This window comes from Diabrotica virgifera, chromosome 1 (genome assembly GCF_917563875.1).
Source record: "Diabrotica virgifera virgifera chromosome 1, PGI_DIABVI_V3a".
Taxonomy (NCBI): Eukaryota; Metazoa; Arthropoda; class Insecta; order Coleoptera; family Chrysomelidae; genus Diabrotica; species Diabrotica virgifera.
This window is the reverse complement of record NC_065443.1, coordinates 39384154-39398532: the sequence shown is the minus strand read 5'-3', so window position 1 is coordinate 39398532 and position 14379 is coordinate 39384154. Positions and strand designations below refer to the sequence as shown.

The 14379-nt window shown below is 33.7% G+C and overlaps 1 protein-coding gene across 2 annotated transcripts in view; it reads right to left on the bottom strand.

Moving 5' to 3' along the window:
• The window catches only part of LOC114336013 (serine palmitoyltransferase 2-like), a 49560-nt gene that overhangs the window by 7597 nt on the left and 27584 nt on the right, over window positions 1–14379 (bottom strand). For both annotated transcript variants that reach the window (XM_028286323.2, XM_028286317.2), the window contains exons 4-5: window positions 12666–12791; window positions 3716–3927 (exon numbers count right to left, since the gene is read on the bottom strand). In XM_028286323.2, the coding sequence (XP_028142124.2) occupies window positions 3716–3927; window positions 12666–12791 (338 nt within the window). The remainder of the gene's footprint in view (window positions 1–3715; window positions 3928–12665; window positions 12792–14379) is intronic.

The window sequence follows — 14379 nt, the reverse complement described above, 5'->3', positions numbered from 1 at the left end:
TGGTAGTAAATTTCTTGATGTATAGAAGTGAACGCATATTCTTGGCTGATATGCGGATACCTTTCGTAACCCAAGGTTTTCGATGTTTTGGCTTAATAGGAATTAAAGGAAAAGCTTTATTGAAGATGCGGATAAGCTTATCTAGAAAAACACTGAAATTATAGTCCACGTCCATAGAAGGAAACTGCCACTCAGAAGTTAAGCATAAATTTTGGAATTTACGAAAATTCTGGGCGGAAAAATCCTACCTAAACGTCTGGGTTTTGAGGAGGGTTTTCTGAAGATGTTAAACTTCGTATACACTGCTTCATGATCAGATAGTCCCGCATTAATAACTGTAGAGCAGACATCAAGGGGTGAGAAATCTGAGACAATATAATCGATTATGGTAGATGTAGTTTTTGTAATCCTTGTAGGAGAATTAACGTGCATTGAGAGTCCATACGATTCAAATATGTTGACCAGGGACACTTGGGTAGCACAAGCAGCAGCATAATTAATGTTAAAGTCACCGCATAGAATTTTTCTGCTTTTATGAGGCAGGTCATCTAACAAATTTAGCAGGTTCTGAAAAAATAGGTCCACGGCAGAGTCAGGTGATCTATAAATGCAAATAATGTAAAGATTAAGATTTTTATTATAAACTAAGGAAAACTCAAAGACGGATTCACTTAACAAAAAGTCGTATTTTGTTACCGGAGAAAAATCATTATTTCTAGAGAGAATTAGGGTGCCTCCATGAGCCGAACTTGGACGATCATACCTGGCAATTGTGGTATATTTTTCTACAAAAAAAGACTCGTTGACTTCAAGCCAGTGCTCTGTAACCGCAACTATCGGGGGAAATCCTAATTCCTCCAGAAACAAAAATAATTCATCAGTTTTATTTCTTATAGAATGAATATTAATCAGAACCATGCCAAAGTTGTCATCACTAAAATAATTTGAGGTTTCTAGTCCCTCAGAACACGTCGTGATGTTTAAGAATTTCGCTTTGGAGAGCCAGTGGAATAATAGCTTCGGTGGCATTCCCTTGACTTTTGTAGGTGTATAATTCTTTCCGAACTGAGGTAGGACCTATAAGCGGCAAGATCAGCTTCCACTTCAGCTGAACCAATTCCGTAGGCATGGCTAAATTCTAGAAGAACTTTTCGTAGTTCTTCGGTCTTAGTAGGTAGTCCTTCGGAAGCCAAAAAGAGTTTCACGCTAGTGTTGGTGTATCCATCATAAAATACAGAAGAAGGCTGGTCGTGAAGAAAAGCAAGATGTAGTTTAATTGCTTTTAAGATATCCGGTTCCCTTAATCTTGCAAGAAGGTATCGACTGTTCGAGTTATTAGTTAGTCTAACTCTTGGTGGTGTTAAAGGATCCAAATTTATGGATGGTTCCAAAGTATCTTTCTTAATAAAATTGATATGGGAACGGAAAGGCTCTTTGGATTTGCAAACTGTGATGGCCTGCTTGTCTGTAAATATATTTGTGTTTTCAACTTCATTTTTGTTGTTGCTTGGAATGGTAATTGGATTTTCCAAGCTAACCGGGCTTCTGATGTACTTCGGATTCATATTTTGTTCAGATGAAGTCTTTGGTTCAGAGTATGATGATTCTGTGGACCATTTAATGTTGACACCAGGTGGCCAAATTTCCTTATTAAATAATAAGTCGATGGACGTTTTTGATTTTATGCCTATTTTGAATGAGGGACCAGTTGCTGTGTTGGCGTCTTGAAGTAGGGCGTAACATCGAATATATTCCTTAATATCTAGCTTCTCTTTAATGTAGTGAACTACTTGAATAGGGGTGTAAATTGGGGTTAAGTTGCTAATAACGACAAAGTGACATCTATCTTCTGTAATTTTTGATTTTTGGCTGGACCAGCTTCGAAATGAATGTCTTCAGTTTGGGTACCTGTAGTGGCATATACTATGTTTCTCTTCACTACCTCTTTCTTCGTTGGTATAGCAGGTAGTTTGTTAGAAAGGTTACTCATTTGATTTGATATTTCACTTATGTTTGAAGAGAGCCTCTCTAAATGAATTTGAATCTTGGACTTGGACTTTAATTGTGTCAGTGGAACAGCCGAAAAAAACTGACGATATATTGAAGATATCTTGTTCCATCTGCCTTATCGATTTTAAAAGATGTTCAGGATTTAGCAGGTTATTTAATTTATGGATCTCGTCAATTTTTTTGTCAGAGACGAGTTTTCACTTCACTTCAGATAGTCTAATTTGCCGTCATTTTTGGTTAATAAATCATATATGTCTCGATGAAAATTGGCAAATTATCATTGACTTTTTTTGTCACATGAATTAAGGCGTCAAAATTCTCTTGTGGTATTTGATTTTTTGATAAATCGTTTATTTTTTCATTTAAATATCTGAGGCTAGGAGACTCACATAAAGAACAGAAGAATCTTAAATGACAATTTTTTGGGTCCAGTAGAGTTTTTGCCGTTGTTTTGTTGAGAGTAGAACATTTGAGGCAAAAATACCGTTTGCATTGGATCGGTAAATAGACATCAAAGCTTGAATTTGTGGTAGAGTATTCATGATTAGGCTTTGCGTGAAAGACATGTATGTGTCTACGAATTAAGCAAACGGAAGTTTCAACTGGAAGAAGACCACGTGGACGCCCTCCGGTGGCGAGATAGTAATAGCAGGAGACCTGAAAGCTATAGACGCGGAGAACTGGATGCGTGGAGTAAGTAAGTAAGTAAGTAAGTAAGTAAGTAAGTAAGTAAGCAAGTAAGTAAGTAAGAAGCTAGTGACAACGTAATGACATAGTTCGTTTATTTGCAAAAAAAAAATTAAGTTTATATACCGAAAAAAGTAAACGGCAAATAAACGGTAGACAGTAAATAGTAGACAAATTTGTCATTAATTTGCCATTTTTACATGGCTTAACGTCCTATTTGAAGCATTAGTTTATGTTTTACTTTCCTCAAACATATCGTCAGCCTCATATGAAAAGTGCATAAGTCCCAAAATAAGCAAACATGAGATTTCTGCGCCATCTGATTAATATTTATGGTACGCATGCATAGCAAGACAAAAAGTTCAAAAAATTCAATAAATGTCGCTAGAACCACAAAAAAGAATTCTATCCAACTCCACGGCGTTGGGTGAATCACATGAAACTTGTTAAAGTCCATCATTGTCATTGAGATTAGATGTACTTTTGCTGCGCTGCTGTGTTATATCTTCAAGAAAAGTATTACAAGATAACATATCTTCATGAAAATAGTGTAAACTTATTGAAGGTAAGTTCAATTTAATCATATTATTATAGTTTTTGTGTTAGCAACATTTAAGTAGCATTATTATCCTTAAAACCCCACATTTGTTTTTCTTGTGGGACTTAGCATTTTTCACAGTTTATTTTTGGCGACTTTTTATGGAGTTAAGCATATTTGTTCATAATTTTCATTATTAAATGTGCCTAACTCCAAAAATTGTCCTTATTTTAAAAATTAACGTTGCCTAACTCTATTTTTAAAGTAATAATATTTATGAGAAGGCTGACGGACACTATTCTAAGTAACCATGTCAAATAAGATAAAGTTTTAAGTCAAAATCATTATTTAAATCAGTTTTTTCGTCTCCTGTAAAATTTGTTAATTTGGACTTAGGCACGTTTCATATGAGGCCGACGATATTCTGTTTTTATGTCGATTAAAAGTTTTAGATGCACTTTAAAATGAGTTAATATTTACCCTCTTCCCTGCTATATATCCACCTGCAGCACCAAAGCTCTTAGTAAATGTTCCCATTAACATATCCACATCGTTAGAATTACAATTATAATAATCCACAACTCCCCGTCCTCGTTTTCCTAGAGCTCCTATGCTATGAGCTTCATCTAAATATAGATATGCTTTGTATTTTTTCTTGAGAGCTATTAATTTCGGCAGGGGACATATGGTACCTAAATAAAAATACTAAAGATAATCATATTGGGAACAAATTTTTTAAAATATTCGATGTATAAATTATTGATCTTTTTTCTATATTTATATATATATATATATATATATATATATATATATATATATATATATATATATATATATATATATATATATATATATATATATATATATATATATGTAAAAAAGTGTTTAGAAAGTGTTGCACCTTTTAAAAACTAAACGTAACGGCTATGCTTTGCTAGTGTGAATTTTAAGCTTTTGCCGTCGCGCGTCGTCACATCAAAACCTACATTAAAATGAAATTTACAACATTAATAAGAAACTTTATTGCTTTATTAATAGAAACTTTCAACAATTGCGTCCTACAAGTTATAGACCTGAATCCCGCGTACCAAAAAAAATTTGATTAATAGGAAGCTGAAAATTTGTTAATAGCTCAACGGTGTTTAGTCGGATAAACTTTGATGTATGGGAACACTGGAACAGGGAAAGTTTTAATTGTGGAACAGGTTAAAAATTTGGAACGTCAGACTACGAAAACGTTCCATGTATTTTGTCGGACAGAACTTCCAATTGATTTGTTACCATTTCTTTAAACTCTCATGCAAAAATCAGATTGGTGTTTATCACCAACTGGGCATTTTAATGAGTAGAACACGAAGAACATGTCAAATGACAGGAATCATGTTGGTTAGTAACAGCAGTCTGATTTATGCATGAGAGTTTAATGAAAGGGTAACAAATGAATTGGATGTTCTGTCCGACAAAATACATGGGACGTTTTCGTAATCTGACGTTCCAAATTTTTAAACTGTTCCACAACTAAAACTTCACCTGTTTCATTATTCCCGTACATAAAAGTTTGTTCGACTAGACACCGTTAAGCTATTGACAAATGTTCAGCTTGCTATTAATAAACTTTTTTTGGTACGCGGGATCCAGGTCTAGTATGACACACGGAATAGAAACAGTAACACCATGTTTGAGCTAACAGATTAATGACAATACCATACTATAGACTTAGAGCCGGGATGGGTGAAATTTGCTAAGTAATCATTTTATTTTAGGCACCATAATAGCCTATAACTTAAATAGTAGAGCCTTAAAGAAAACTTATGAGCACTATGCCAGTCACTTTTTCGGGGCACATTGGTCGACTTCCACGTATTGACGGGATAAATGAATTAAAGGGTGCCGTAAATCCCAGATTTATTTTTTTTATTTTTTTAAGTTTTATGTGATTAAAACATAAGACTCAGCGCAATTTTACCTTATCACCCCTTCCCCCTCCTTCTACTATCAAAAACGTTATTTTTCGTGTTTATTTTTTTTAGGTGGAATGTATATTTTGTATATTTTTTGAATTTGTGTACATACTTTATCAGACACTATATTTCTAATTTTTTTCAGATTTTTCCGTAAGGTTCGGCACCTTCAATTATCCGAAAAACTGTTTCTTTTTAGGGGTATATTGTAGATTTTCCCTATTTTATAGACTTCAAAATAGATAAAATCAAGGTTTTCTTTATAGGGTATATATAAGTTGAAGTAACTGAGTTCTTTTGAACATTCAAAAATGAGAGGAACACGTTCAAACCCATAAGAACCCCCAGGGCCGCCCAGAGCCTGGCCGGGCCCCGGGGATGAGACCCGACCGGCCCCCCCCCCAAACCCAGTTGAACGAAAATTCCCAAAAATCTGATAACTCATAAACTGGGATATGTAATAGTGAACACTCATGCTATTGACACAGGTAGGAAGAAAATTAAAACAGTTTTAACAATTACACTTTGTTTTTAATTATTTACAATAGAACTGTTAGTTACAACATAACTTTCCTTGCTTTCATATCCGCAAAGTTTTGGATCACGTGGTCGAAATCAAGAGTTTTTGCAAGTTTCGACTCTATGCTTAACAGTCCCAAATCAGATAATCGTTGTTGACCCATAGTAGATCTTAAACAGTTCTTAATTCGGCTCAAAACACTAAATGATCTCTCGGCCTGAGCAACGGATACTGGTAGGCAACAGAATATGCGAAGAGCAATGCACACATTGGGGAAAAGATTTGTCACATTAAGGGACACGAGCTTGTTCAAAAGTTTTGCTGGTTTCAGCGACGTATCTGAGATGTTTGATTTACTAACAGTTTTCAAGTAAATCATTTCATCAACTAGATCCCTGCTTACATCTGAATTGTACTCTTCGGCGAACCTTACACAACTTTCTGAGATCGTATTCTCGTCCATTTCGTTATACTTCCATAAAAATGAAAATTTCATTTCGATTTCTCTCAGTGCTGTGAACCTCGTTTTCAGGTTGGCCACCAAAACATAAATTATTGTGTAAAAAACTTCTGTTTTGAAGCGTTCTTCCGCAAAGAAATAATTTCTTGCATATTGCCTTTTCCAAATGCATAATATTCCTTATAATAATTTCATAATTAAAACCGCAAGCAAATTCAATCTGTTGTAAAATATTTTAATAAAAGGAATTTTTTTAAATTTGCTAACGGCCGGGCCCGGGCCCCCTTGGGCCCCGGGCCCCGGGGATTTTGCCCCCCCTGCCCCCCCCTCTGGTCGGGCCTGAAACCCCATAACATAGCAGTTTTTCGGATTTTGTAAGTTGGCGAGACTTAAGAAAAAATATGAAAAAAATTAGAAATTGGTATTGTGTTTGATAAAATAATCAAAATAAAAGAAAACTAGACGTACAGCCAGTTCCACAAAAAAGGTATACCCTTTTTTTCCAAGAATAAAATAAAAAACATTTTTGAGGTTATCTACACTCAATCTACGCGTATATAAATAGACATGTTTTGTAAAAGCCTCAACTATGTGTATGAATTTTTTGGAATTTTAAAATTTATTGCATCCCATGTAAAAAAAAATAAAAACGAAAAATGACGATTTTGATGGGGGAGGGGGAAGGAGTGGTGCTTTAAAATGGCGCTGAAGCTTATACTTTTTTAATCACATAGAACTTAAAAAATGAAAAACATTGAATTCTGGGTGTTAAAGAGGATACCCTTTAATTTATTTTCCCGTCCATAAGTGGAAAGTGTCATGCACCATTTTCGACGCATGTGCCACTAAAAAGTGACAACATGGTGCTCATATGTTTTAGACTCATAAGTTATAGACTCTTATGTTATGGTACCTAAAATTATTAGCAAATTTGACCTATCACAGCTCTTAATCTATATAAAGGCTATCAAACTGGTTACGTTAAAGACTTTTCCTAATGCTGGCCACTCACTTACGGATATCGAAGAGGCTATGGCATGCAGGCCAGAACTGAAGGCCGTTATTTGAGTAGTTAAGTTAATGAACTGCAGTTGAGACGGCACACACATGCAGTTTTGTGATCGAGCGTGCCAACGCCTTTACAAAAACTGCATGTATGTGGTGATTTTGGCTTCAATTAACCGCCGGTCAGTCGCTCGGCCTCTTCGATATCCGTAAGTGAGTGGCCAGCATAAGACAACCCACACCAACTGACGATATGTAAGAAATAATTTGTAAAACGTAATAAATGAAATGCTCTGCACAGGGCTGAACTGAACGCATAGTACAAACAGAGGAATGAGAGGTGGAAGGTGGAATAAGAAACAAATTGTTTATTGGATACGAACTCGTTCATAGGGGATGAACCAAACTCGTTCATTGAAGGTCACGAGGACAAAAACAGAGGAAAAATAGATTTTGGCTGAGTATTACTATGTAAATCAAAAAGAGGAAGACACGGACATTCTCAATGTAGTGGTGATCCAATTCAAAATATCGGAAAAAATATAGATGTGGAGTGTAACAAGGTAGTCCCGTCGCCAGGGGGGTACAACGGCCTCCTTTATTCAGATGGACTTACCCAAGTTTTTTTATGTATTTTGACCCGTAGAACACGAATTTTTGAAGTTATACTTCTTTACCGGCGATAGAGGGTGAATTTTTATATATTAAAACCTATCAGCCCGGCGCATGCGCATTATAACTTTGTTCTGATTGGATGTTCAAATGACATGTCAAAAATTATCCGATATGGCAGCTGTAGGACATCTGTGGTTTGGAGGTAAAGGTAAAGGTAAACAAATGTATAATATATTAGTTTTATTGTTGTGAGGACAGAAACAAAAAAGTTTATAATATTGTAGTGACTTTTAAATAGTTTTTAAAAGCAGCAGGTACGTAATAATTGTTAATGTATCATGGGTATAAACCTACCTATTTGATCTGCCAAAATACATAGTATGTAATACTTTTATTTATATAATTTGATTACCATCAAAATTTCTATCAATATTCACCTAATATATTGTTTTCTTACTCTATGTTTTGTTGTATTTTTTCAATTCTAAATCATTTCAATTCAAAATTAAAATAATTTGATCAAAATTTTCAAAATATCAAAATATCACAAGTTTAATCCGTTTAGTTAGTCGATCTTCGTAAATAATGACACATAGTGTCCGTGGCTAAGCGTTGAAGGCGAATGAATTCCAATACCAACCACGCTTATCAGCGCTGGTTCGAGTCCCAATAGAAACTTTCTTTTTTGTTTTTTTTTAATACATTTTATGATTGTAAGTATATTTATTATATAATTGTATTTTCAGAAAATACGTATTTAGTTAAAAAAATTTTCGAAAATTAATGTTCAGACATCATTTGTGGCTTGTTTAATGTGTTTGTGTGTTTTTTATTCTTGTATTATTTTAATTTTTGGCACTGTTCTAATAAAAATGTTTAAGAAGTATTAAGTATAAATTAGTTTAATATTTAAACAAAATATAAATAAAAAGTATATTAATTTCATTTAAGTAATATAATAGAAGTATAACTTCTTACGTGCGTACAAAGTACACACACATTCTTTTTTTTTTGGATAACAGTTGATCCGGATGTCGATAAGATTGTTATAAACAAACAACGTGAGGAATTACATAACAGCGATTTTTCGCAAAACAAAACATGTTTTGTATTTTTTTGGCTCATTCTAATCAAAAAATAGTCTTACAATTTTTTTCGTATGATGCATAGTTTTCGAGATAAACGCGGTTAAACTTTCAAAAAATCGAAAAATTGCAATTTTTGAACCCGAATAACTTTTGATTGAAAAATAAAATAGCAATTCTGCTTACCGCATTTGAAAGATCAAGTTAAATTTATACCGGTTTTGCTTATTTGCATTGCTAAAAATTAATTTTTGAAGTTATACTTCTTTACGCGCGATATGAGTGTGAATTTTTATATGTTAAAACCTACGATCCGGGCGCATGCGCATTATAACTTTGTTCTGATTGGATGTTCAAATGACATGTCAAAAATTATCCAATATGGCAGCTGTAGCGCAGCTGTGGTTTGGACGGTTGACGGTTTGGTTATGTATGGTTGTTGCGTTTTAAAATTTGTGGGAAGAGAAACAACAAAGGTTAGTTAATAGTTATACTGCCTTTTTAAATAGTTTTCATATTATATTTTTGAAGTTATACTTCAAAATGTTTTAATTTATGTATGTATCAGTCCAGAAAAGGTGTGGAAAGAATATTAGTGTTTTTAAATATATTTTTCTACAAACGTGTTAAAAATGCAATTTTTAGGACTCCATAGTAGCGTTAAAAATGCTACTTTAAGGCACTAGTGCTTTAAAATTTTTAAGGCACTGCAGTTAAAAGTAAATTGTCAAATTGTGAAACGTCAAAATATTTATATTTCATTTATTAACATTAATATTAATAATACAACTTGCGTAATTTGAAAAAGGTGGTTTAAAAGGTTTTTTATTATAATTTTGTGTCTTTGGATTTGTCTTCCTTGGGTGTAAAATAATAAAACATCTATTTTTATATTTCACTTGTCACCGTGATGTATAATTATGTATATCTGAAAGGTAAGTAGCATGCGGCTTGATGGCCTTGTTGGTAGAGCATTGGACCAGAGAGCAAAAAATCGCGAGATTGCGGGTTCAAATCCCGGACAATTCATACTTTTTTCTTTTTTTTTAATATTTGGCATCGTTAACGACGTTCTACACCTTCGGCAAAGAATTAAGGATTTGCATGAAATTCTAGTATGTTATAGATTACTTAAAAAAACTAAGACTTTGTTTTTTAAAAATTGTTTTACCGTGCCGTTTAATTACTATTAAGGGTCAAAGTTAAGTTTTAACATGGGTTCTTATGGGAATTCTTAAAAAGTTAATAACTTTTGACCCAAATTTACGATTTTTGATTATTTGTGCTTAAATTAAAGGTTTTTTTTTGTAAGGAACAACATATTAAAAAATGAGGATTGTTTACCGTGCCATTTATTTTTAATTTATTTATTATAATTAATTCCGTAATTTATTCGGTAATTTCCGTAATTTATTATAATTTATTTTTATAAAGTATTCAATACTGAAACATATGATTTGAGTATTCTGCTATAAATGCATTGTTACCAACTTTCGCTTGCATATAAGTTTCCCCCTCTTTCCTCTGAGAGGCATACCCCGCAACGAAGGTGTAGAACGTCGTTAAGTTTTGGTTCATTTTTGGTAATTATTGTTAATTTTTTGTATTGTAACTGTTAAGTAGGTATATTTATTTCGTTGAAATTATATTATAATAGAAGTATAACTTCTTACGTGCGTACAAAGTACACACACATCAAGGGCGGATCCAAGACCGATTTTCGGGAGGGGCCATGAAATTTTTTTGAGGGGGGTGACGGAAAAATTACGGGGATAATTTTTAAAAATTAGGGTTACAATGCAATGGTGAGTTTTAAGGCACTTTTCACACACTTTCACCGTGTGTGAGAAGGCCTTAAAACTCACCATTCCTGTCGTAGTACCGATTCCTACACATTTCTCCATATCCAAGAGAAGTTCTTTCAGTCAGTTTAATACTATTTTTCCCAATGCTTCTCTTGTCAGGCCTTGTTTTTTCCCTCTTTCTTGATTTTCACTAATTATTTTTAGGTTCTCGTAAGCGTGAAGGAACTTGACAATTGACAAAGTCTTCACGAATGTTGCTATTGTGTATGTATCTCAAATTTAGAGAAAGCTGTTACACGTGGGATACGTCGATCGTTTCGTCAAATATGACAGAGTAACAATTATTTGCACTTTGAACCTGATTCATTATTTGTTCAATTATTTCTTCACCACATGTTATTAATTGATTTTGACTGGTGCTACTAATGTATGTTGCTTTGGAATATGCTGTAGATAGATGTTTAAGAGTCTTATATTCTGATGCGATTTTAAACCTTAATAATTCCCCTCATTGCTAGGTCCAGCATCTTCGTCCAGAAGCAGAAGGCCATCATCACGATGGTCTCGTAGAGGAATATTTTATCGACATGAGAACACTATATAGACCCTATTATTGGTCGTATTCTTTCTTTATTTTTTTGTATCTGTTTAGACCTCTGAGAGTCTATCTGGCGAATGATTGACTTTTGAGGGTTACGATAACTTTGTAGAAAATCCAGCTCAACCTGAACGCATTCCTTGTGGTATGATATTTTTTATGGGTTTGTAGGACTTCGTCTTTGCCCATGAGTTTGGAGAAAGATATTAAAGGTTTCGTGACAAGGCTTTGGGCTGTCATCCCTTTATTGTGACCATATTTTTCATTAGAAAAATGAAACGCAATACATACTTGTAAAACAATTCCTTTTGACTGTGCGAAAATACCAACCAACTCCTTTGTTCCAAGTGCTAGTGATCCAAGTAACGCTTCATTTCTTTTCTATTCTTTGTGTGTATAGAATATGGAAATTGAGACGATTTTGATGGCTGTCAAGGTCGTTCTAGCAATTGGCACTTTGTAAAATTATCAACATTTTGATTTATAAAACATCCTTTGTCATTCTTGAAGCGTCCTGAAAACATATTTATCCCCTGTTTTGTACATATACATGTGTTTGAATAGTTTGAAATTAAAAACATATATTAACTGCAAATATTTAAATTTATATTTTTTTAATTCTCGGAGGGGGCCATGGCCCCCATAGCCCCCTCCCTGGATCCGCCCTTGACACACATTCTTTTTTTTATTATCAAACAAAACTATAAACAAATAGTGTTTCCCATGCCCAATGCATGCGTTTTAATGGATGTTACGTATGTAGAAATAGCCTGTTTGTCGGCGGGCCTACTCGTTCGATTTTAAATGAGCAATGCATTGGAAACATCACTCAAGCACTATGTGTTTATGGCTTTGTTTAAGAATAAAAGAATTAATTTTTAGCAATACAAATAATCAAAACCGATAGAATTTGACTTAAGCTTTCAAATGCAGTAAGCAGAATTGCTATTTTATTTTTTAATCAAAAGTTATTCGGGTTCAAAAATTGCAATTTTTCGATTTTTTTAAAGTTCAACCGCGTTTATCTCGAAAACTATGCATCCTACGAAAAAACTTGAAAGAACATTTTTTGCTTAGAATGATCCAAAAAATACAAAAAAAGAATGTTTTGGTGTGCGAAAAATCAATGTTATGTAAATCCTCGAACTATTACCAAAAAAATTCGTATTCTACGAGTCAAAATACATAAAAAAAATTTGGGTTTGTTCATCTGAATAAAGTAGGCCCTTGTACCCCCCCCCCCCCACTGGCGACAGAACTAAGGTACGGGTTATGTATTTTGTTATAAGTTAAAAAAGATGAGATATAAACTAAAATAATATGCTAGTTAATGTTATGTAATGTAATGCTATTTAATGTTGCACGTTTTTAACATATTTACCTTCCATGCTATAAAGCCCTTCAACAAATATAATAATCTTTTTCCACGGTTTGTAATTATTGTTTTCTTGATAAGGTTGACCATAATATATTCCTTCTTTTAACAACGTTTCTAAATGTTCCATATCTAAAAATCATTTATTCTATTATGGTAGGGAAGCCCAAGCGGGGATTTTTGCAGTTACTCGAGCGCGTCATCATCACATGGGGAGAAACCTTGTACCCTGTAAATGTACCGTATCTACCATATATTGGCTCTTAATGCAGGGGAGTTATTAAGGGGGGCCGAAAAAAAATCTAACCTTAGAAAAACTCGAAATTGTCAGATTAAGAAAAGGTAAGTTAAGTACATGCAAAACAGTGTACCGTAGAATGGGGATACATTGATCATTTTTAAATTTTAATGTTAAACAAAACTTTTATCTAAGAGTTAAAATCGACTAAAAAAATCAGTAATATTCGGGTTTCGTTTATCAAGACACACAATAAATATTAACACTAAATGTTTGATACTTTTCAAGAAAAAAAATTTAAAGGGCCTGATTAAAGATATACTGTAGATGGGGATATTTTGATCACACATGTAATTTTAGTTTAATATGAAAGTATCCCTAATGTTATTCACTTTGGAAACATATTTTGACAAATCTTATTTTATTATGACTTTTTAGGGTAAAAAAAATATCAAACTTACAGAAAATAATGTATTTGATGATAATGAAATGAAACTGCACTTCAACAACTTAAAAACTACGAATTTTACAGAAAAATAAGGTATGTTAACGTGTTTCAAATTAAACTAAACTTCAACTACTTTAATGTCTTTTTTAAAAATGCATTTGGTGCTTCCATCTAAACACTCTATAGATGCGGGATTTGGTAAAAATTCAACTATATCCTCCTTACTAATTTGGGATATTTATGTCGGCATCAATCATCTTAAATTCTGTCTTGCTGGATTTTATGGATTTATAGCCTATGACTCTTACTTCCGGCTCTACCTCCAAAATTTTACAGACATAGATATAAGTTTTTTTTCCTCTCTGAGATAAGAATTTTGCTAAAATATATCTACCTGCTTGAACCTTATCTACTTCAGACTGCACTTCGTAGTTTTCTTCATTTTCTAACAAGTCTGATTCATTTTCGGACTCGGATTCATCTGACTGTGATATGTGGCTTTCTTTATCTGAACTATCTTCTGATTGCTGCTCAATTATTGCTGTTGACACACTAGCTCCGGGAGCTACATCTAGTTTCTTTTTTCTTGTTTTTGGTCTCTCTGGTCCTCCAAATCTTTGCTCCTTTAGAAGTGCAGTTAATACATTTTCAACGGCGTCCGTGGGATCTTGTGGAGCGTCTTCTGTTGGCAATGTCTTATAAACTTCACCCGGGCAAAACGGATAAATACCAGTAGAACGAAAGGAGCTAATTAAGTTTCGCTTTACTGCTGACGCAATTTTATCCTTTTGTTGGGATGGACCACCTTTCTAAACTCGAGGAGTGACTTCGTCAAGAGTTTTTAATGTTTTCCTTAAAAGAGATGAAAACATATCTTTTGGAACTGTACTTAGTCGCAAATTTTGTAATTTCCAATCCGTTAACGTCGTCCTCCAAGCCTGTTACATTGGCCTGAAAAAGCCCACGTCCAGTGGTTGGCACAAATGGGTAGAATTTGGAACTAAGCATATGAAGTCAATTTCATGTTCAGCACA